We start from the raw sequence: 23,281 nt of genomic DNA, 5'->3' as shown, positions 1-23,281 counted from the left end.
TTAGATTTTTTCTTCAGTTACAAAAGTTACTTATTTACACCATTCCTACCTTTGAAAGGTTTGAGCTTTAAATTTTACTTCGAGAAAAAATATTCAAAAATAATTAATTGCTTCCCGAAAAAAATCCGTTGTACTATGTCCTATACGAAATGAAGTACTGATTGCGCATGCACTACAGGCAAATATTTTTTTAAGATTTTGTTTGTGTTAATAAGACATAAATATGTACATTATTAAACATCAATTACTATTCAAATGATGGCTATCATTTATGCTCTGTCGGCAGTGGAGCATCTTTAAGTAAACCGAACAGTTTATGAAAATATATATTTCAGTATTTAACAGACACAATATGTTTACCTAATTACTCACTAATGAATCGAGCTTAGCAACATATCTTGGGATGCATTTAATCAATTGTTTCCTATATGCACTACAAAGGCTAAAATCGTTGACAAAAGACAAATTTTGTACCAAAAAAAATGCGACTTATTCCTATACCTCTCTCGGACTACGTCCAAGGAGGTAAAAGTCATTCCTTAAATAAATCATGAAAAAGTATTTGAAAAATAAGCCATGTCAATGTGTTCTTCAAATATTCTGTGAAATTTGAATAAATATTGTATATTAAGTATTGATAACATGATATGCTCATTTATAAAAAAAAAAGATTTATATACATCTGTCATCTCATGTAATGATAAATTCAATATACTTATATATTGCTTTATTGGTTATATATCAAAACTATATATATCACTTCATTTTCCATAAATCAATATAATGCATACAGTGCAAAATTATAGGCGATCAAAACGGGGTTATAATTAGTGTAGGGGGTTTCCTGCCATTTATAGTGCAGATGGTTTCCGTTAACCTATTTTTAGACCATTGTTATCACAATGTTTTGGTACCGGTGAATGAGCTAAGATCTGATTTCAGTTTTTTATTATCAATTGTAAGATTTTAAATGGAGATTACATACTAGAAAAAAAACAATATTCTCCTTCAAAAAGCGTAATTTCAATACTGTAATAAAAGAACATGGGAGTTTCCAAATTAGGCACGTTTTATATCATGCTATATATAACCGTTAGCAACAGTTAAAAATAGCGATGGTTTATAATACCTATATAGTGATAAAGCCTGGAAATGCACAAATCTGATTTATATTCATGTAACAAAACAATCATTTAAAAATATGCCATTATGTCTAAGGAATATGTTATTTAAATATTTTGTGAAATTTGAACAAATATGGAATATTAGGCATTAATTACATGCCATGTGAATTCATATATAGATGATTTATATACATCTGTCATACCATATGTAATTTTAAATTCCATATACTCACGTGTTGTTTTTATGGTTGTATATCGAATTTCAGATTGATCCCGAAGTTTTATAGATGTTGTAGGTTACCACAAAACGCGATTTCTGGAAAGTTCGAAATCTTTCACACTCATCCTATATATATACAATCATTGGCTCGTTAATTGTTCTATTCCATATACCAGAAGGTTAAACACCTCCTGTTGGTTTATGGGTAGTGTCATCATGTATACCCATGGTTGACCAGGAGAGACCCTGAACACGTCTGTCCGCTACGAAGTCCTGGACGAAAAGGGCCAAAACGGTCTAAAAATAGCGTGAGGTAATACCCGTGAAGTATATATAGTTATTATGAATCTTCATAAATAGCAACTTTAACCCTTGCAATCACCCATATTTCTTATTAGCCTATACTTCATATGTAACCTGTTTGAAAGAATTTTCGAAGGAATTATGGCAAACTCTACAAAAAAAAGTGTAGATTATTATTAAAAGTTACATTTAATCAAACATGGTATTTAACGTGTACTCGTAGGCTTCTGGAGTTGTCTTTCTTTATATGAGAAAATTAGTTTTGATGTGAAATAAAATAGCAGCAGTGGTTTTCTTCTAAACTATTAAGAAAGACGTCTTCATTTGTATTCCAAGACAAAACTCCAATTAATATAATTCGTCGGAGAGTTTTGATGGGCCGCGATGACCGAGTGATCAAGTTGCCCAGACAATTTTACCATATGTTCCCCGTCAATAAGTCGCGAGTTGAAAGCCCATGTCAGGCGGTTGTCATGTACTTACTAATGGTTGGTATTTTTGCGACGTGTGCTTCAATCTTTCCTCGCCTCTTAAACCTAAGACGTCCTTAAATTGTATAAGATTGAATAGGACGTTAAACGGCAAAATGACAAAATGTTTAGTTAGATGGAAGGTTGATTTCTTTTATATCGTATTACAAAAATAACTGTTAAACGATGGTATACCATTTGTGCAAAGTGACTTAATGATTGTCACAATAAATCAGGTTAACAGCAGTATCCATCTAATTAGAATTAAACTAATTCCGCTCCACTACGATTCTTTACAATATTCTCCGATACTGCTGATAAGATACGCTATTGGAACACTGGAGCATATCGATTTATAACCTTAAAGCTGACAATCCCAGTAAAGGTTACTAAGCAGAGCAAAAGAAAAATGAAAAATGGCTGCAACTTCCTTACATACCGAAATGTCATAACTAGGGGATGTCTCAGAAACAATTTTCGAAAAAAATATTTCGTTATCTTTTTTTTTAATTTCAAATGGATGTTTTAACTTGCATTGTCAGCTTTAACTAGATACAGTAGCACAACCTTTCAGCCTACAATATATTACACCGATGATAAATTTATCTTCTGTTATTCAAGAAATAGTGTCGTATGGGTAAAATCAAGGTAGAGATACGAGGAAAAGAGAAAAACGTTCAAACAATAATTCGAAAAAATCGGAAAAGATGATACAGTTAAGTGTTTTATCATACTATGCCATTATAACAGTTTTAATATTCATAAAGGTGGTATTTGATCCCCCTAATCACCTTTAGCGACGTCAATACTCTCTCATCACAGTAAACCCATTTACCTTGCAATTAATGTATTGATGTAGCTGTTAACTAAGTAAATACGCTGTTGTTTGGCTCGATGTTAAGACCGTTTTTAGAATAAAACAAATCACCGATCAGATCACTGGACTCACAGACGAAGATCGATTTGATAGTTCAGAGCACACACAGGCAGAATTAGAATTAGAGATATGATCTATTTGAAACTTAGTTTTGATCATCACTGAATTCGCATGTTGAACTCTCCTTACTGTAAGGATTGATCAGTCCATTACGAAAGAATGGGGGGAATAGATTGAAGAAAATATTGATTAATCATTTGGATGTTAAATAAATACATGATAGGACATTCATTTACAATAGGTACTTTTAATTATGTTTTGCCAATTCAAAATTCCATATAATCTCTTTTATACCGTAATGAGGACTACGTGCTCATAGTATTTCTGTGATTTGGTCGGGTAAATCTTTATAGTAATACTATTATAATGTAACTTTATGTTCTGGTTGAGCCGGCTGTGTTGTTAGTAAGTACTTCGAGAAGGTAATGATTGATAATGTGCGTGAATTTTTATCGATTTTGATGTGTAAAAGCTGTTTTCCATTGTGATAGCAGAATACGTTCCCAATGTAAAATTATTGTTCGTCGTATTTCAATTTGATTTGGTTTAATTTTTTTCGATATAAAAATGTTTCATATAGAAAACACGTGAATGTATGTAAAACAACATTTGTCAAATCGTTGTATATATCATGTGATGGGGATGTTGATAGGTTCATCCATGTTTGTCATAGTTTGACAAAATAGTTTTTGACTGACGTTAATCAGCCTCTGAACACCCGAAAGCCCGGTCATTGTCAAACTATTAAACGGGTCAACTGCGCATCCGCGTCAAGATTTTACCGTATTTAATGTGAGAGAACAATTAATGAATTAATAAATCAATACATTCGACTAATACATATTATTTTTTCAAAGTAAACCTTTTTAAAGTAAACATTGCTAAATTTTGGTCCTATTCTTACTGCGGTTTTTTCTGAATATTTTTTTATTATGCATAATGACAATATATTCTGAACAATTTTCAGCAATGTTGCTTATACAGGATAAGTTACTTTAAAAACAATAATGTGTTTACTACATGTATATCCAGATTGTAAAATCGCTAATTTCAATTAGGAAAAAAAAATCGAATAGACTACAAAATCTAGCGATATAAAATTATAGTCAGAAAATAACTCTCTGTCATGGAAACCGTGTTTTATTGCAATTTGGTAAAATGTGTAAATAAATGAATTTATGTTTTAGTGAGGGTGTCTTTAACCTTTTTACTAGTGAAGCTGTTTTATTTTTTGGTAAAAACCATAAGTGATTTTTTTCGTAATCAAAGTAAACAGGTTTGCCTTTCAATTATCTAATTATCTAATTAAGATGGATAACGACTAAATCACACAAAGTATGATAATAATATTAAGGGCTTGTTTTTACTTAGACATCAGTTGCTCAAATGTTGATGAAATTTTATATTGTGATGTGGACATAAAGTAGGGATAAAAATGATCATGCAAATATTTTAGTAAATATTTTGATATTCTACAGAAGATCATAATTATATGACTCTACATGCCTTAAATGTTGGATGTGATGTCGTTTACTTGTAACGTTTCCCTTTCCCTAACTAGTTTATTTGGCGTTAGTATATTCAATATAGTCAAGCCAAAGATAGGAAAAAATTATCGGAAATGTTCTACAGTACATCGATTAGTATAAATATATTGTGGAGCCTTTATCGGGTAATGATAAATGATGGAATTCTCTGATAACTCTAACTTATCGTACTTAGAGGTTATAAATCCCCGATAATCCGGACGTCGACAGTCCAGAAAATTTTTCAGTCCGGACAGAAATGTAAGGAAATCCTCACTTTATATATTGACTAAAAATGCAGAATTCGATCTACCCGAAATTTTTCTAATCCCACCGATTCAGACTGAGTGCGAAATTGTTAATTATCAAGGGTTCAAAGTAATTTCTCACATAGTGCGTCATTGCGGCAACATATAACAATCGTATTCAAATGTTGCAATTTCATATATTGTTTTGGGATATTTCTTCATCGAATCAAAACACATGTACCTGACGTTTTGTTTATTTACGTTTCTGTCTGTATTCCCTGTTTCTCTAATATTGTTTCCGCTTTTCATTCCAAGAACTCACATTCTTAGAAAATTATTGAAGACATTACAAACAAAGAAAATAATTACAATCATTCCAACTTTTTGTAACCGTTCATTCAGCATTGTTTCCTGGTGTTCTCCTCCAATTAATGTTAACAACACTATACATTTTCATAATTGCAGTATCTAAAGGTTATGCCGTACGTTTTATAACACATTCTTAGGTCAAAGTTCAAGGTCAACAAGAAGCATCACTGCAAGGACAGTATCTCTATATCAGTGAATTTCTTCAACGGTTGACTTTTTCTAATCAAGACCACCGCGCCATTATAACTGACCGTGTTTCTTGCTAACTTCAACAAATTATAAAGATAGCCATTATAAATACATATCTGCATTCACAGCATGCGATAAAAATACTGTTAGCCAACATTTTTACTTTCGCGAAGTTCGTGAAAGTTTATCTCCGCCAATTAATATTTGCATCATCTATGTTAATAAGAATTAACATTCGGTTGCAAAATTCGCGAATGTTAAACTTCGCGAACTTGTTTTAAAATGGATGCGCGAAATTAAATATCCGCGAATGAAATATGGTTTACATTACGTGCAGTAAATCTTATTGGTTCAGAAAATGAGTTTTTGTTATTTGTCCCAGGATTTTTGTAATTATTCTATGCAGCACAATTTTTGGCTATCAATCTTTGTCATTTATTACACTATCTTTTCAGAACTGCAGGAGGAATTATGTATAATGTATGTTATGAGGCATGTCCATTTGATTTCAATTATTAACGTTCTCTACATCCCTTGATGATCCATTGAAGCACCTTCGTTATTAAAGAGGGCGGCTAAAAGCCTGAGTACGGCGAGAGGAAAAGCGCTGGCTGAAGGTCAGTACTTGTGAACTGTCCAAAATCTGATCAGTTTAAATCCAATAGCAAAAGGCAAACACAGAACATGTCATGATATTCACCGAAAGTGTAAGATATAAAAAGACTTTGTCAATAAAAACTTCATCACATCTTTCTTCATAAGAGACTTATTTTTTTCGGTTTTTGATGGCTCCCTGAGTAGCAAGGACATCGGCTTCTTTGTTATAACTTCTCATCCTGTACGTTTAGACTTGCGTCCCACTTTTGAGATTTGAGATTTAAGATCCTATACATATTTACTCACCAAAGGATGCCTGTGCTTTATTCTTAAATCCAGCATAAAACACGACTCCAAAAAAGCAAAACCTAGATAACAAAAAATTGTAAAATCGTGACAATACAAAGAAAACATAATGGATTGATATCATATATTCAATGCAAGCAGCTTTTGTTTTGGATACACATAATGATTATGTCTGTTTTCATTAAGAATTGTTTTGAGTTGCTCTTTAATAAGATACTTATTGAAGACTTCCATGTATACCAGTATTGGGCATCACGTAATATATAGACAAACAGACAGACAGATTCTTTATTTACTCAATATTACGATTAGAGGCCATACATGAATAAATTTCTATAACAATAACTCAATTGAAATAAAGAGAACATTGGTATATAACATTTATATTAAACGGTATATAAGTTCCACATTTTGTCATAAAAAATGCAGGCTATGTACATTGTCAATTGGTCAGTTTAGCTGATTTAGTGCAAAGTTGATTTATTATTGTAGTTCATATTTTCATTTCAGTTTATTTCAACTTGGAATCAATCAGCATTCTTGATCAATTTTGATCCAGAAATGGGACATAATCAGCAAATAATACAAAATATACCAAAAGAAGTTGAAATAAAAATCAAAATATGTCTCAAGAAAAGTCCTTAAACATAATTTTAATATTTAAACGACGAAAGGAATTAGTATTTTATAGTATTTCATTTTCTTATGTTGCATCAATCTAGTCACAATAAATAAACAAGCAATGGACAACAAGTGACGTACATGTATGATAAAAAGAAGATTAGAGCACAGCCAATTTTCTATATTTTGTTGAAAATGGAAAAAACGTCTTGTTCTTTATATTTCATCTTGGATATCACAGAACGCTTAATTATGTAATACAGTAACATACCCACAAAATCCGTAGAAGAGATACAGCCAATTCCCAGCCATGGTTCTACCTGGAAGTAGAAAACAAGAATCTACTTGTAGACTCGCTTGATAGATAGTCCACCAAATATTGGACACTGGAACCAGTCTTTAACGAGTGTAATTGTTTAAATGCTAATTAACACAACAGTTTTCATATTAGTTGAATCGACCTACCCGAATAGTTTGTTTGGCCAGTTTGATTCGTCTTATCCGTAACAGGAGTTCCGTGCGTTACATGTGGGGAGGTCGTAGTCTCCTCCTGTGGTCCATCACTCGAATGAGGAGACGACTGGTTTTGTACTGTAAGGATAAATTATGTTATCTTTAAAAAAAATATTTTCAGTACTTAAATACCTAACGCTGAAATTTGTTTAAACGACCAAAGACAGAGAGATAAAAGGCGATCACAATAGGCTAATTTAGACGAAAGGCTATCACAATAGGCTAATTTAGACGAAAGGCGATCACAATTAGGCTAATTTAGACGGAGCATAATATTACACTGAACTAATTAGTCAAACCTGTCTTTAAAAACCTCCCAAGTGTCCCAAGTGTCAAAGAATAAAAAAGTAATGACGTAATGACAGTCAGGAAATATATACAGTACCAGGAAATTGGTTTCATTTGAAACACTACGGAAGCTCCTGGTAGCGATTTTACAATATTCCCCCATCCTCGATACTCCAGGGGTTCCGATCATCTACGATCTCTACATCCCTGGACTATCTTATATCAAAACTGGAGGCAACAGAACAGACCAGGTACAATTGTGTAATTTAAATGCAGAGAAAAATAGCCATATAACGCTACATTGTGGTCGACTGTGTGTCTGGGAAGTCGGGCCTCGCTCTCTCTGTAATCTTCAAAGATTGTTTTTGAGCTGCCTTCATTTTACTATGAGATGGTCCAGGGGTGTATAGATCATAAGTGATCGGAACCACTGGAGAATCGAGGATGTATTCCCTCCGTAACTAACCATTTTCAGTGCTAGTGTTGTAGACTTCTGGTGCAATGGTCGTACAATTTCTGTCCATAGTCACGTTACCAGGGAAGACGATCGATTCTGTTTCGTTACATCTGAAAATGAATCAAGATATTATTAACCTAATCAACATGATAGAGTTCTTCTCGATTCAAACATTAACATATTACATCCATTTAATCTATTAAATTACTTATGAAAGGATTAAGTGCGCTGTTTCGTTCTATTGGCAGCATCCGTCAGTGATTAAGTTTTGTCGTAACGATGAATGCAAAAATTCTAAACATACTATCAATAAATCCTGTCTTACGTCACGTTTGAGTATGAATTCACTTACACAGGGGTTAATATCTCTGTCGTTATATCTACTCTGGTATATGTCATAGCAAATATGAAGACCCAGGGAGCAACAACAATGGAGCAGGTATCGTTTTGTATGGATTGAAAGAACCAAACAAAGGCATATCATGCTCGACAGACTGGCGATGGAGTTTGGTGGGACTCTCTGTATATCCTTTAAAGGAAGTCTTTGAAGACCTGATATTATCTTATATCCTGAACTGTCTTCAGTTCTAATGGTGGACATGACGGCAGTGATATTAATCCCCGGAATTTTGATGATGTCAAATCGGAAAAAAGAATTCACATAACGTTCGAGATAAATCGATATGATAATGAATTCAAAGTTATTCAAAAGCTTATCTGATTAGATATTATCATTTTCGCCTATATATTTCTAAATAAAGTTATAATCCCAAGATACAAACTTTGTCCACGAAACACAATCGTCACACCCCTTGGAAGGCTTGTTACATTCCATAATTGCATGGCTTGCATTCAATTTCTGAAAGAAAACCATTTAACTTAATGGAATCAGCATAGTTTGGGGATTTATCATTTCTAATTGCTTTATGTAATTAACCAGTTAGCCGAACTCATTTGTCTTCTTTTGCTTAGTCAATTAATAAACAAAATTAGATAACAACTTGTCACATCATATTGAAATCACATTGAAGACGTTGATTTACTAAAAAATAATCAAACCACTTTACCATTACGCGCCGGTTCCATTCCGGGATCACAATTTATGGTGAGTTTGGTACACCGTTCCTCTGTAACGTTCCAGCTTTTCGGGATTATATTTTTGAAGCACTTGCTTCGGTCGCATATACATCGTTTTGTGATAGGATCGTAGAATAGCTCACCTGTTGAAATAGATGATATGTGTTCATGGTATTTATCCTGCAACCAGTATTTGCATTGTCGGAATACATCTTTTTGCTGTATTCGACATTAACGGAAAATAAATGTATGTGTGGCGATTCCATCGACCTCCTACATCGTTTTAACGTCAACATTGTAATACAAATATGTTAATAAATATAACACTGCTAAAATAGAATTCATATTATGCATTTCTTATAATGTTGCAGGATAAAAAGAAACAGATCGCCATAGGCTCGTCAAAATACAGATTATATTTTAAGACACAGAACATGTATTCTCTATGTATGCACTTGTCAATAAACTATCAATAGAAAGGTATTATTAAAGTGGGAACTCTACAATGATCTATTTAATTTTCTATGTATGTATGGACTGGTCAGTTAGTTACCAATAGAAAGGTTTTTATCAAAATAGGAACTCATCAATCTATTTAATTTTCTCTGATTTATTTTTAAAATCTCATTTCATTTGATTTTAAATTCAGTACAAGTAATTTCTTACCAGACATATTATCACACTCCAATACCGACTTCTCAGCTCCAGTTTCTTTGGCAAGGAGCTGAAAAATAAAAATATAAAGTTGTATGTGTCGTATCTGACAAATCAACAAGAGCTTTTTAAGATACTTCCCCGCTAACATATGGTATTATTTTCTCAATAAAAAACAGGAGTAGAAGAATTTTTTTTTTCTTCAGTTACAAAATTACCACCATCGAAAAGTTCAAGTTTCTAATTTCATTTTCAAGATAAAGATATCAAAATGATTAATTACGTCCAGAAACAATGGCTTGGTACTATGTCCCATATGGAATGAAGTACTAATTGCAAATGCACCAAATTATAATGAATTATTTTATTATTGCAATTAATTAGACATAAATATACATAATTAAACACCAATTATTGTTTATATGATGAGTATCGTTTATGCTCTGTCGGCGGTGAAGCGTCTTTAATATATCATTCACCGCCTAAAACAACTAATATCTCGAAAAGTAGACGACTTGTAATACATATGTATTAATCGTACGCGTACAGATAAGAGCTTAATATGAAGTTTGAAGTTTTTTGATCCAGGAAAGATATTAATATAGCCTTCGTCTATTTTTTAATCCTTTCGATAAATGCCTTGTCAAAACAATTTGTTCAAATGACAAATTTTTGGCATTACAACCAAAAACATTATATTTACGTCGATTTTTTGAGTATATTAGTAATAACATACCAAAACAAATTCATTTTTTCTCAAAATGCTTTTTTTTCATGTTCGAACTAACATTCAGAATCTGTCGTACAAATGTACGGATATGTGAATAAAATGGTTTTAAATGTACTTAAGCTGCTATTGAAATACTTAAGTGACTAAGACTGGCTTGCATTATATAAGGCTAAGTTCCCAAAAGAGGAGGGGATCAGTTTGAGCCCTTTGGTAGCATTGACAGATATGACATTCTATTTTGTTTACAGATGCCTGGATGTGTAATGCGAGATATAGGGTCTTCATATGACATAACATAAAATGAAGGTCATGTAAGAGACCTTTTTAGATATGATGAGTTACACAGAGAGCTTAGACATTAGTTAAGATATTATATTTATATCTATAGCTTACAAATAAATTATAGCTATAGCTATGACACAAATTTTAACAACAGCTAATACTTCATGTAAGGATGTGCAATGTTTGTTGGTGGAGGAAAGTTCGGAGTTCCTGGGGGGAAATCACCGGCCAGCGATCAGTACCTGGCAACTGCCCCACATGGGATTCTAACCGGCATCCCAGAGGTGGAGGGTTTGTGGTAATATGTCGGGACATCTTAACCACCGCGGCCCCAAAAAACAACAACAGCTAATACATAAACCATAACTATAACTTAGACCTATACATGTAAGTCACAATCATAGCTTAGACATAACTTATATCAATAGCTTAAACATTAGTAATAACTAAATGTCGTTTATTAATCATACCTATAGTTTAGATATTATTAATGATAGTTTTCGAAAAATCCGTTTTGCATCTGTGTGATAATGTTAAGTATCCTATACTTGCCATAAACTTTTTTTGTCCTTGACATACGTTAAATTATTTAACCAATAAAGCAATAAACCTCAAGTCCTCGGTATAAATGTAATTCATTCTCTGTTGTTTAACTCTTGACAATATCTTGGATTATATGATTAATGATTAATTAACAAAAAATCTATATACTAGTTCACGTATAATTTTGATTTTTTTTTAAATCTTACCAGCATGCAAAGGAACATATAGCACGCCGTCCTCACAGCACGCTCCTTACTGAAAATAGTCCTCCTGCATTCTCCACGGTTAGAATCCATACTTAAATAAACCACAAAGATTTTATAACAATAGACCTCTGATTCTGTCTACTATTTGGATTTTTACTGAAATTAGTCATATATTATATTTGCATATCACAGAGTTATCTGTGGATATGCATTGTTTGCGATGCATACGTTTCAAAGAACAAAACATGAATAATTACGTTCATACTAAAATAAATCACAAACATTTGAAAACATTACCTAAAAAGATAGATAATTCTGTGTAATATTGGGTCCATACTAAAAAAATCACAAACATTTGAAAATGTTACCTACAAAGATTTCTAATTCTGTAAAATTTTAGGGTCCATACTGAAATGAATCACAAACATTTGAAAACGTTTAAAATGAATTATATCACAAAACATATGATAACAACACCTACATCTAAACTCTGTCTCATGTTATTAGTGTGATTAATTATTGGGATCATTAGTAAATAATATTCATGTTGCATACCATATAGAAGTATTGATGTAAATAAGACAGACATTTTCATACAGTTGCGTGGGTAATTACTAGGATTAGATAAAATCCAGTTATGTCATACCAAACATGAAACATACCTGAAGTATTTTAGTCCCACCAACCAGTGTATAAGGGATTCATTTAAGTTTTTATATATGTATTACTAATCTTTTAGGAAAAAACATAGAAAATAATATATATTTTATCTAGATTATTTCACATAAAGCATACCTGAAGTATTTTAGTTCCACCAACCAGTACAAAGGGCTTCATTTAAGTTTTTATATATGTATTACTAATCTTTTAGGAAAAACATAGAAAATAATATATTTTATCTAGATTATTTCACATAAAGCATACCTGAAGTATTTTTTAGTTCCACCAACCAGTACAAAGGGCTTCATTTAAGTTTTTATATATGTATTACTAATCTTTTAGGAAAAACATAGAAAAATAATATATTTTATCTAGATTATTTCACATAAAGCATACCTGAGGTATTTTAGTTCCACCAACCTGTGTGAAGGGATTTATTTAAGTTTTTATATATGTATTACTAATCTTTTAGAAAAACATAGAAAAATAATATATTTTCCTAGATTATTTCACATAAAGCATACCTGAAGTATTTTAGTTCCACCAACCAGTGTAAAGGGATTCATTTAAGTTTTTATATATGTATTACTAATCTTTTAGGAAAACATAGAAATATAGTATATTTATCTAGATTATTCCACATAAAGCATACCTGAGGGATTTTAGTTCCACCAACCTGTGTGAAGGGATTTATTTAAGTTTACACATTTGTGTTACTATTAATATAAATTTTATAAAACAAACATGGTATGATATTAGCAAGAAAACGACACAGGATTATTTTATTTGGTGTGACGGATATGGAATATCAATAAGAAATTATTTTATATTTGCTTTTGAGATATTACATATATTATCGAAATTGAAAAGTACAATCTTAACTATGCTTGATGTTAAGAAAACATGCAAACAAAAAAGATGTCCATTAAAGTAAAATAAAAGAAATATAGGGAATATATGCATATTTCTATATAAAACAATAGGAAATTGAAAAAAATGGATCTTTATCAATTATTCATTTGTTTAATTAAGAACTGTTGTTTAGTGTAATTACGACATAACATATATATTTTTTGAAAGTGCATGTATAGAAAATAACAGATAAATACAAGTAGATATGAGTATTATAAATGTTACAACGTGACATTATTTCTATATATAGGTGTGTGAAGTGTTATTATATAAGATGATGATATTATGCATTATGCTTTATGTAAACTGTATGTTGATGTATATGATACAGGATACAGGGAAAATATCAAATATATATTAGTTGAATGACAAGAGGCCCATGAGCCTTAGCGGTCACCTGAGTTCGGATAAAGAATGAGATAAAGACATATAAACACTATATATTAAATGCCCATCAGACCCTTAAAATCAGTCAATGATTATATCAATTTGACCTTTTAATTCTTTAAAAAGTATTTGATTCCATTACACCTGTTACATTTTCAATGAGCAAATAATACTACCATAAATGTGTTTTCCATATATAAACTAAAAGTAAAAAAACCCCATCATCAGGGCAAAATATGAAACCCCAGGGCCACAAATAATAAATATTGTATGAGGGCTTATTGACAAACAGTAAAACGGATTCATGATAATGGATCTACAATTATAAATGTAAACTTTGCAAACTCTGTAAACGACTGCCACATGACTAAGTAAAAATATAATGCGAAAGATTATAGCATTACAAAAACAGAATGTTCACTATCTATCAGAGAAAAATTATAAAAGTATGGACTGAAACACAATCAGCTCAAACAAACCGGTGTCATATGAATAACACTACGGTTATATATGTATGAGGGGATTCCCGTGTTACTATTATTAGGTATAGCTATTTTTATCATTCGGTCATAAGGCCATGTGTTGACGCGGCATATACGTTACACCCAAAGGGGGCTAGTTCATTTCAATGGAAATGGATGTTTTTATACATAGTTTGTATTTGGTAAAAGCATGGACTGATGAATTTATATAACAGTCATGTGATTTTTTTTCAGAAAATACGAGATTTGAAAAAAATATTTTAAAATGGGACAGTTTTATAGAGATTATCCCGATTTTTTAAATAATTTTTCAAATCTTGGTTTTTCTGAAAAAAAAATCACATGACTTATATACAAATAATGTATATCCATCAGTCCATCCACCAAATACAAAATATGTATGACAACATCCATTTCCATTGAACTGGCCCCCTGTTGTTAGACTCATTGTGATTACAGTATTTAATAAATTTAACTTCCGACGTATCATTGATTCCACCTTAGTATTAACATTCTGTTGACAATAATGTAATGTATTTCTGCAATTCAATTGTGAATGACATGTAATTGAATTTGAAATGTGCTGCTTCTGCTAATTCCGGTACATGCATTATACCTATGCAATTAGCATGCCTACTTTTCATTACCTTTGCTTCCGCATTAATTATCCACGTGTGTTTGTTCAAATAAAGGTGTATCATCAAATAACACTTCATAAGAATTCAGTTTTGTGCATTATGATAATATACATATAACAAAGAGTAACTAAATTGGAGATGCATGACTGGGGATTTGTTACCTTTTCAGAACTTTATATCTTTCATAGGGTGGACACATAATTGTTGTTTGTCCTTTCATGGGACCACAGTAATATGATTGTGGATTGAAAACATCAATAGGTATTTGAAAATGCATTATTATTATTATTATCATTTTGCATACATCATATATTTAGTGTAGTGTTATATAACGATTTTTATTGATTGTGCCGGGGCAAAATTCATTTTAAAGTCATGACATTAACAATAATGGAATTTCAGAAAAATGATTTGAGGACGGAGGTATGAAATTTCGCTGAATTTTTACAGCACAATTTAGAGTTCAAATACTATAAGCATAATAATTATCATACTGTATCATTATAACAATTTAGATAACGAATGGTATATTTTCTCTATCAAGAAAAGGGGCAGACGAATTAGATTTTTTCTTCAGTTACAAAAGTTGCTTACTTTACACCATTCCTTCCTTTGAAAGGTTTGAGCTTTAAATTTTGCTTCAAGAAAAAATATTCAAAAATAATTAATTGCTTCCCGAAAACAATCCATTGTACTATGTCCTATACGAAATGAAGTACTGATTGCGCATGCACTACAGGCAAATATTTTTTTAAGATTTTGTTTGTGTTATTAAGACATAAATATGTACATTATTAAACATCAATTACTATTCAAATGATGGCTATCATTTATGCTCTGTCTGCAGTGGAGCATCTTTAAGTAAACCGAACAGTTTATGAAAATATATATTTCAGTAGTTAACAGACACAATATATTTACCTAATTACTCACTAATTAATCAGGTTACTACTACCAGAATCATTTCAATTCGAGCTTAGCAACATATCTTTAGATGTATTTAATCAATTGTTTCCTAAATGCACTACAAAAGCTAAAATCGTTGACAAAAGACAAATTTTGTACAAAAAAATTCGATACTCTCTCTGGACTACGTCCAGGAGGTAAAATCATTCCTTAAATAAATCATGAAAAAAGTATTTGAAAAATAAGCCATGTCAATGTGTTATTCAATATTTTGTGAAATTTGAATAAAATTTGATATTAAGTATTGATAACATGATATGCTCATTTATAAAAAAAGATTTATATACATCGTCATCTCATGTAATGATAAATTCAATATACTTATATATTGCTTTATTGGTTATCTATCCAAACTATATATATCACTTCATTTTCCATAAATCAATATAATTCATACAGTGCAAAATTATAGGCGAACAAAACGGGTTATAAGTTATAAATAGCGTAGGGGGTTTCCTGCTATTTATAGTGCAGATGGTTTCCGCTCTTGTCTAATTAACCTAAATATATAGCATTAACCTACTTTTAGACCATTCGTTAAAACAATGTTTTGTACCGTTGTATCATCTAGATCTGATTTCAGTTTTTTCAATATCAATTGTAAGATTTTAAATGGAGATTGCATACTAGAAAAAAATAATATTCTCCTTCAAAAAGCGTAATTTCAATACTGAAATAAAAGAACATGGGGGTTTCCAAATTAGGCACGTTTTATATATAGCATGCTATATATATAACCGTTAGCAACAGTTAAAAATAGCGATGGTTTATAATACCTATATAGTGATAAAGCCTGGAAATGCACAAATCTGATTTATATTCATGTAACAAAACAATATTTAAAAAAATGCCATTATATCTAAGGATATGTTATTTAAATATTTTGTGAAGTTTGAACTAAACATCGAATATTAGGCATACAATTTGACATGCATGTGAATTCATATATATAGATGATTTATATACATCTGTCATACCATATGTAATTTTAAATTCCATATACTCACGTGTTGTTTTTATGGTTGTATATCGAATTTCAGATTGATCCCGAAGTTTTATAGATGTTGTAGGTTACCACAAAACGCGATTTCTGGAAAGTTCGAAATCTTTCACACTCATCCTATATATATACAATCATTGGCTCGTTAATTGTTCTATTCCATATACCAGAAGGTTAAACACCTCCTGTTGGTTTATGGGTAGTGTCATCATGTATACCCATGGTTGACCAGGAGAGACCCTGAACACGTCTGTCCGCTACGAAGTCCTGGACGAAAAGGGCCAAAACGGTCTAAAAATAGCGTGAGGTAATACCCGTGAAGTATATATAGTTATTATGAATCTTCATAAATAGCAACTTTAACCCTTGCAATCACCCATATTTCGTATTAGCCTATACTTCATATGTAACCTGTTTGAAAGAATTTTTGAAGGAATGAGAGAAAATTCTACAAAAGAAAATGTGTAGATTATTATTAAAAGTTACATTTAATCAAACATGGTATTTAACGTGTACTCGTAGGCTTCTGGAGTTGTCTTTCTTTATATAAGAAAATTAAGTTTTGATGTGAAATAAAATAGCAGCAGTGGTTTTCTTCTAAACTATTAAGAAAGACGTCTTCATTTGTATTCCAAGACAAAACTCCAATTAATATAATTCGTCGGAGAGTTTTGATGGGCCGCGATGACCGAGTGATCAAGTTGCCCAGACAATTTTTACCATATGTTCCCCGTCAATTAGTCGCGAGTTGAAAGCCCATGTCAGGCGGTTGTCATGTACTTACTAATGGTTAGTATTTTTGCGACGTGTGCTTCAATCTTTCCTCGCCTCTTAAACCTAAGACGTCCTTAAATTGTATAAGATTGAATAGGACGTTAAACGGCAAAATGACAAAATGTTTAGTTAGATGGAAGGTTGATTTCTTTTATATCGTATTACAAAAATAACTGTTAAACGATGGTATACCATTTGTGCAAAGTGACTTAATGATTGTCACAATAAATCAGGTTAACAACAGTATCCATCTAATAAGAATTGACTTGTAATTCCGCTCGGCTACGATTTTTTACAATATTCTCCGATACTGCTGATAGATACGCTATTGGAGCGCTGGAGCATATCGATATATAACCTTAAAGCTGACAATGCCAGTGAAGGTTACTGAGCAGAGCAAAAGAAAAATGAAAAATGGCTGCAACTTCCTTACATACCGAAATGTCATAACTAGGGGATGTCTCAGAAACAATTTTCGAAAAAAATATTTCGTTATCTTTGTTTTTTTTTAATTTCAAATGCATGTTTTTAACTTGCATTGTCAGCTTTAAGTAGATATACAGTAGCACAACCTTTCAGCCTACAATATATTATACCGAGGATAATTATATCTTCTGTAATTCAAGACATAATGTCGTATGGGTAAAATCAAGGTAGAGATACGAGGAAAAGAGAAAAACGTTCAAACAATAATTCGAAAAAAATCGGAAAAGATGATACAGTTAAGTGTTTTATCATACTAAGCCATTATAACAGTTTTTAATATTCATAAAGGTGGTATTTGATCCCCCTAATCACCTTTAGCGACGTCAATACTCTCTCATCACAGTAAACCCATTTACCTTGCAATTAATGTATTGATGTAGCTGTTAACTAAGTAAATACGCTGTTGTTTGGCTCGATGTTAAGACCGTTTTGAGAATAAAACAAATCACCGATCAGATCACTGGACTCACAGACGAAGATCGATTTGATGGTTCAGAGCAAACATAGGCAGAATTATAATTAGAGATATGATCTATATGAAACTTAGTTTTATCATCCCTGAATTCGCATGTGAACTCTCCTTACTGTAAGGATTGATCAGTCCATTACGAAAGAATGGGGGGAATAGATTGAAGAAATATTGATTAATCATTTGGATGTTAAATAAATACATGATAGGACATTCATTTACAATAGGTACTTGTAATTATGTTTTGCAATTCAAAATTCCATATAATCTCTTTATACCGTAATGAGGACTATGTGCTAATAGTATTTCTGTTGATTTGGTCGGGTAAATCTTTATAGTAATACTATTATAATGTAACTTTATGTTCTGGTTGAGCGGCTGTGTTGTAGTAAGTACTTCGAGAAGGTAATGATTGATAATGTGCGAATTTTTATCGATTTTGATGGGTAAAGCTGTTTTCCATTGTGATAGCAGAATACGTTCCCAATGTAAATTATTGTTCGCCGTATTTCTGTTTGATTTGGTTGAAATTTTTTTTCGATATAAAATGTTTCATAAGAAAACACGTGAATGTAAGTAAAACAACATTTGTCAAATCGTTGTTATATCATGTGATGGAATGTTAATAGGTCGTCCATGGTTTGTCATAATTTGACAAAATAGTTTTTGACTGACGTTAATCAGCCTCTGAACACCCGAAAGCCCGGTCTTTGTCAAACTATTGAACGGGTCAACTGCACATCGCGTTAAGATTTTACCGTATTTAATGTGAGAGAACAATTAATGAATTAATAAATCAATACATTCGACTAATACATATTTTTTTTCAAAGTAAACCTTTTTAAAGTAACATTGCTAAATTTTGGTCCTATTCTTACTGCGGTTTTTTCTGAATATTTTTTTTATTATGCATAATGACAATATATTCTGAACAATTTCAGCAATGTTGCTTATACAGGATAAGTTACTTTAAAAAATAATGTGTTTACTACATGTATATCCAGATTGTAAAATCGCTAATTTCAATTAGGAAAAAAATCGAATAGACTATAAAATCTAGCGATATAAAATTATAGTCAGAAATAACTCTCTGTCATGGAAACCGTGTTTTATTGCAATTTGGTAAAATGTGTAATAAATGAATTTATGTTTTAGTGAGGGTGTCTTTAACCTTTTTACTAGTGAAGCTGTTTTATTTTTTGGTAAAAACCATAAGTGATTTTTTTCGTAATCAAAGTAAACAGGTTTGCCTTTCAATTATCTAATTATCTAATTAAGATGGATAACGACTAAATCACACAAAGTATGATAATAATATTAAGGGCTTGTTTTTACTTAGACATCAGTTGCTCAAATGTTGATGAAATTTTATATTGTGATGTGGACATAAAGTAGGGATAAAAATGATCATGCAAATATTTTAGTAAATATTTTGATATTCTACAGAAGATCATAATTATATGACTCTACATGCCTTAAATGTTGGATGTGATGTCGTTTACTTGTAACGTTTCCCTTTCCCTAACTAGTTTATTTGGCGTTAGTATATTCAATATAGTCAAGCCAAAGATAGGAAAAAATATCGGAAATGTTCTACAGTACATCGATTAGTATAAATATATTGTGGAGCCTTTATCGGGTAATGATAAATGATGGAATTCTCTGATAACTCTAACTTATCGTACTTAGAGGTTATCCCCGATAATCCGGACGTCGACAGTCCAGAAAATTCTCAGTCCGGACAGAAATGTAAGGAAATCCTCACTTTATATATTGACTAAAAATGCAGAATTCGATCTACCCGAAATTTTCTAATCCCACCGATTCAGACTGAGTGCGAAATTGTTAATTATCGAGGGTTCAAAGTAATTCTCACATAGTGCGTCATTGCCGCAACATATAACAATCGTATCCAATGTTGCAATTTCATATATTGTTTTGGGATATTTCTTCATCGAATCAAAACACATGTACCTGACGTTTTGTTTATTTACGTTTCTGTCTGTATTCCCTGTTTCTCTAATATTGTTTCCGCTTTTCATTCCAAGAACTCACATTCTTAGAAAATTATTGAAGACATTACAAACAAAGAAAATAATTACAATCATTCCAACTTTTTGTAACCGTTCATTAAGCATTGTTTCCTGGTGTTCTCCTCCAATTAATTAATAACAACACTATACATTTTCATAATTGCAGTATCTAAAGGTTATGCCGTACGTTTTATAACACATTCTTAGGTCAAAGTTCAAGGTCAACAAGAAGCATCACTGCAAGGACAGTATCTCTATATCAGTGAATTTCTTCAACGGTTGACTTTTTCTAATCAAGACCACCGCGCCATTATAACTGACCGTGTTTCTTGCTAACTTCAACAAATTATAAAGATAGCCATTGTAAATACATATCTGCATTCACAGCATGCGATAAAAATACTGTTAGCCAACATTTTTACTTTCGCGAAGTTCGTGAAAGTTTATCTCCGCCAATTAATATTTGCATCATCTATGTTAATAAGAATTAACATTCGGTTGCTAAATTCGCGAATGTTAAACTTCGCGAACTTGTTTTAAAATGGAAGCGCGAAATTAAATATCCGCGAATGAAAGTTGGTTTACATTACGTGCAGTAAATCTAATTGGTTCAGAAAATGAGTTTTTGTTATTGTCCCGGGATTTTTGTAATTATCTATGCAGCACATTTTTGGCTATCATCTTTGTCATTTATTACACTATCTTTTCAGAACTGCAGGAGGAATTATGTATAATGTATGTTATGAGGCATGTCCATTTGATTTCAATTATTAACGTTCTCTACATCCCTTGATGATCCATTGAAGCACCTTCGTTATTAAAGAGGCGGGTAAAAGCCTGAGTACGGCGAGAAAAAGCGCTGGCTGAAGGTCAGTACTTGTGAACTGTCCCAAAATCTGATCAGATTAAATCCAATAGCAAAAGGCAAACACAGAACATGTGATGATATTCACCGAAAGTGTAAGATAAAAAAGACCTTTGTCAATAAAACTCATCACATCTTTCTTCATAAGACTTATTTTTTTCGGTTTTTGAATGGCTTGAGTAGCAATCACATCGGCTTCTTTGTTAAACTTCTCATCATGTACGTTTAGACTTGCGTCCACTTTATTAGCACTGCTGGTCGTTTTGTTTTTACAAAGCCGAGACGCGAGCCACAACAACCACCTTGGGAATTCATGTACGTCAGATTCTGCCTCACAACGTAGCGTGAATATTGTCAGAAGAATCAGCAAACAACTGTATATCATAGCCACTAAGAGTAAAATTGAAATCCCTGCCATCGGATCCGAGATATTTGGCATTTTGTCACCAATGATTGTCATGTATACCGCAAGCGACAAGAACATAGTGATTGTATAAGATATCCGCTCACCCGAAGAGGCAGGCAGGAGGAAGACGAATGGGGTAAGGAAACACAGAATAAGCACGGGCGCAGTCATTGATATTATAAAATACGCAGATCGTCTTGTCAAATGGATTGTGAAATCTAATACGGAGAACATAGAACCCAAGTCCGTGTTATTGGTTACTGAAGTCCCGGAGATGCTCCACTCCCCATTCGGTGTATAGTAAGCTAAGTTAATGTCCGGACGTGCCATGAGCAGGGTTAATTCAGAGGCCAAATACATCCAAGAGGCCAGCTGCATAACACATGTTTGTGAATCGGTTGGAAATTTCGTCATATCGAAACTGCACGTTGTCCTTACATTTCGAACAGGAGAACTGGCAACTATCCCGTTGGAGTAGACTCGAACATCGACGGCGTCGTAGGAAAAATCAGACATATCGTCTGCAGCAGTTGTGATGTATAGCCTCGGTTTCCACACGTTTGACGAGTTAAAAACAAACGACTTTATATAATTGTAATCGCTGGTGTTCCATGCTAGACGGTAGTCGAACCATGACAAAGACAGACCACAATTCACTGACATTGTCCCAGTCACTTCGTCTACATCTAAGATCGTGACAAGAAACATATCAAGTGTCACGAGGAAAGTTGTACTCAAGTCATAAACCGGCCGGAAGTCTTTCGTGTAGTTTTGGAATAAGTTATCCTTCAACCTCATCAGGTCGTCCATAGTGCTTTGAGCGTGTACACAAGAAGTGATGACGTAGGCAAGTATGAAAATGGCGGAAATGACACGAACTGAAGTCATCTTCTGTTTAATAATAATCGACCTTGATGAATCATCTGTAAAGATGGAGTGTTAAAATGTGCCTTTAAAACTAAAACAAATATCACTATTACAGTAATCCAAAGATCGAAATAAATATTTTAAAACAATGAACATATAAACTATTACAAACAAAATATCATTTAAGCCAAATAAGTACATGTATTTAACAATCAATTCATTGAACAAAATTGATACGGAATTTAGATTACATTAAAACAATGCTTTCATCTATAATATAAAAATATGTTTTAAGTCTAGTTCTAAATAATTACACCTTCTATGATACAGATATAAATATATCAATCAAATTATATGTCTTGTTTCTTTTAAGGCATGATTATCATTAAAAAGTATTTCCATATAATACCGAGACACTAACATTACCCTTGACACAATGGAAATTTATTGAGAAATAACACTGGGTTATTGCCAAAGAAATACCTACCTAGTTTTTGTGTCCAATGACCTAAACATCCCACCGCGACGCATGCTTCAAGCAAAATGAAGAAACTCAGACCCTCAAGCAAATATCTTAATTATCCTATTTCACTTTTAGAACTGTCACAGGCACGGGGGACAATTATCGATTAACATCAATAACATATTTCGTCATCCTATCTCATTATAAAATACC

At 32.1% G+C, this 23,281-nt stretch overlaps 2 protein-coding genes across 2 annotated transcripts; both read right to left on the bottom strand.

Moving 5' to 3' along the window:
- Positions 1–5,961: 5,961 nt before the first annotated feature.
- On the bottom strand, positions 5,962–17,006 carry LOC138305785 (uncharacterized). Its single transcript, XM_069246053.1, has 10 exons — positions 16,713–17,006; positions 11,661–11,751; positions 9,912–9,969; positions 9,236–9,388; positions 8,951–9,027; positions 8,178–8,278; positions 7,376–7,501; positions 7,182–7,230; positions 6,290–6,351; positions 5,962–6,029 (listed from the first exon to the last, which is right to left on the bottom strand). The coding sequence occupies exons 4-10, from the start codon at positions 9,236–9,238 to the stop codon at positions 5,962–5,964; spliced, it is 486 nt and encodes a 161-aa protein (XP_069102154.1). The 5' UTR covers positions 9,239–9,388; positions 9,912–9,969; positions 11,661–11,751; positions 16,713–17,006.
- Positions 17,007–20,045: 3,039 nt separating this feature from the next.
- Positions 20,046–23,215, bottom strand: LOC138306206 (neuronal acetylcholine receptor subunit alpha-7-like). Its single transcript, XM_069246602.1, has 2 exons — positions 23,093–23,215; positions 20,046–22,661 (listed from the first exon to the last, which is right to left on the bottom strand). The coding sequence occupies exon 2, from the start codon at positions 22,624–22,626 to the stop codon at positions 21,373–21,375; it is 1,254 nt and encodes a 417-aa protein (XP_069102703.1). The 5' UTR covers positions 22,627–22,661; positions 23,093–23,215; the 3' UTR covers positions 20,046–21,372.
- Positions 23,216–23,281: the final 66 nt, after the last annotated feature.

This window comes from Argopecten irradians, chromosome 13 (assembly GCF_041381155.1).
Source record: "Argopecten irradians isolate NY chromosome 13, Ai_NY, whole genome shotgun sequence".
NCBI lineage: Eukaryota > Metazoa > Mollusca > Bivalvia > Pectinida > Pectinidae > Argopecten > Argopecten irradians.
The sequence above is the reverse complement of the archived record's forward strand: the minus strand, read 5'-3'. Positions and strand labels throughout refer to the sequence as shown.

Bases quoted from the DNA above. Each gene is read 5' to 3' on its own strand.
- LOC138306206 (XM_069246602.1), bottom strand. From the start codon at position 22,626: ATGACTTCAGTTCGTGTCATTTCCGCCATTTTCATACTTGCCTACGTC.
- LOC138305785 (XM_069246053.1), bottom strand. The intron at 7,231-7,375 runs GTAGGTCGATTC...TTCTACTTCCAG, and splicing joins TGGCCAAACAAACTATTCGG to GTAGAACCATGGCTGGGAAT. The intron at 6,352-7,181 runs GTATGTTACTGT...TTTGTTATCTAG, and splicing joins CTCTTCTACGGATTTTGTGG to GTTTTGCTTTTTTGGAGTCG.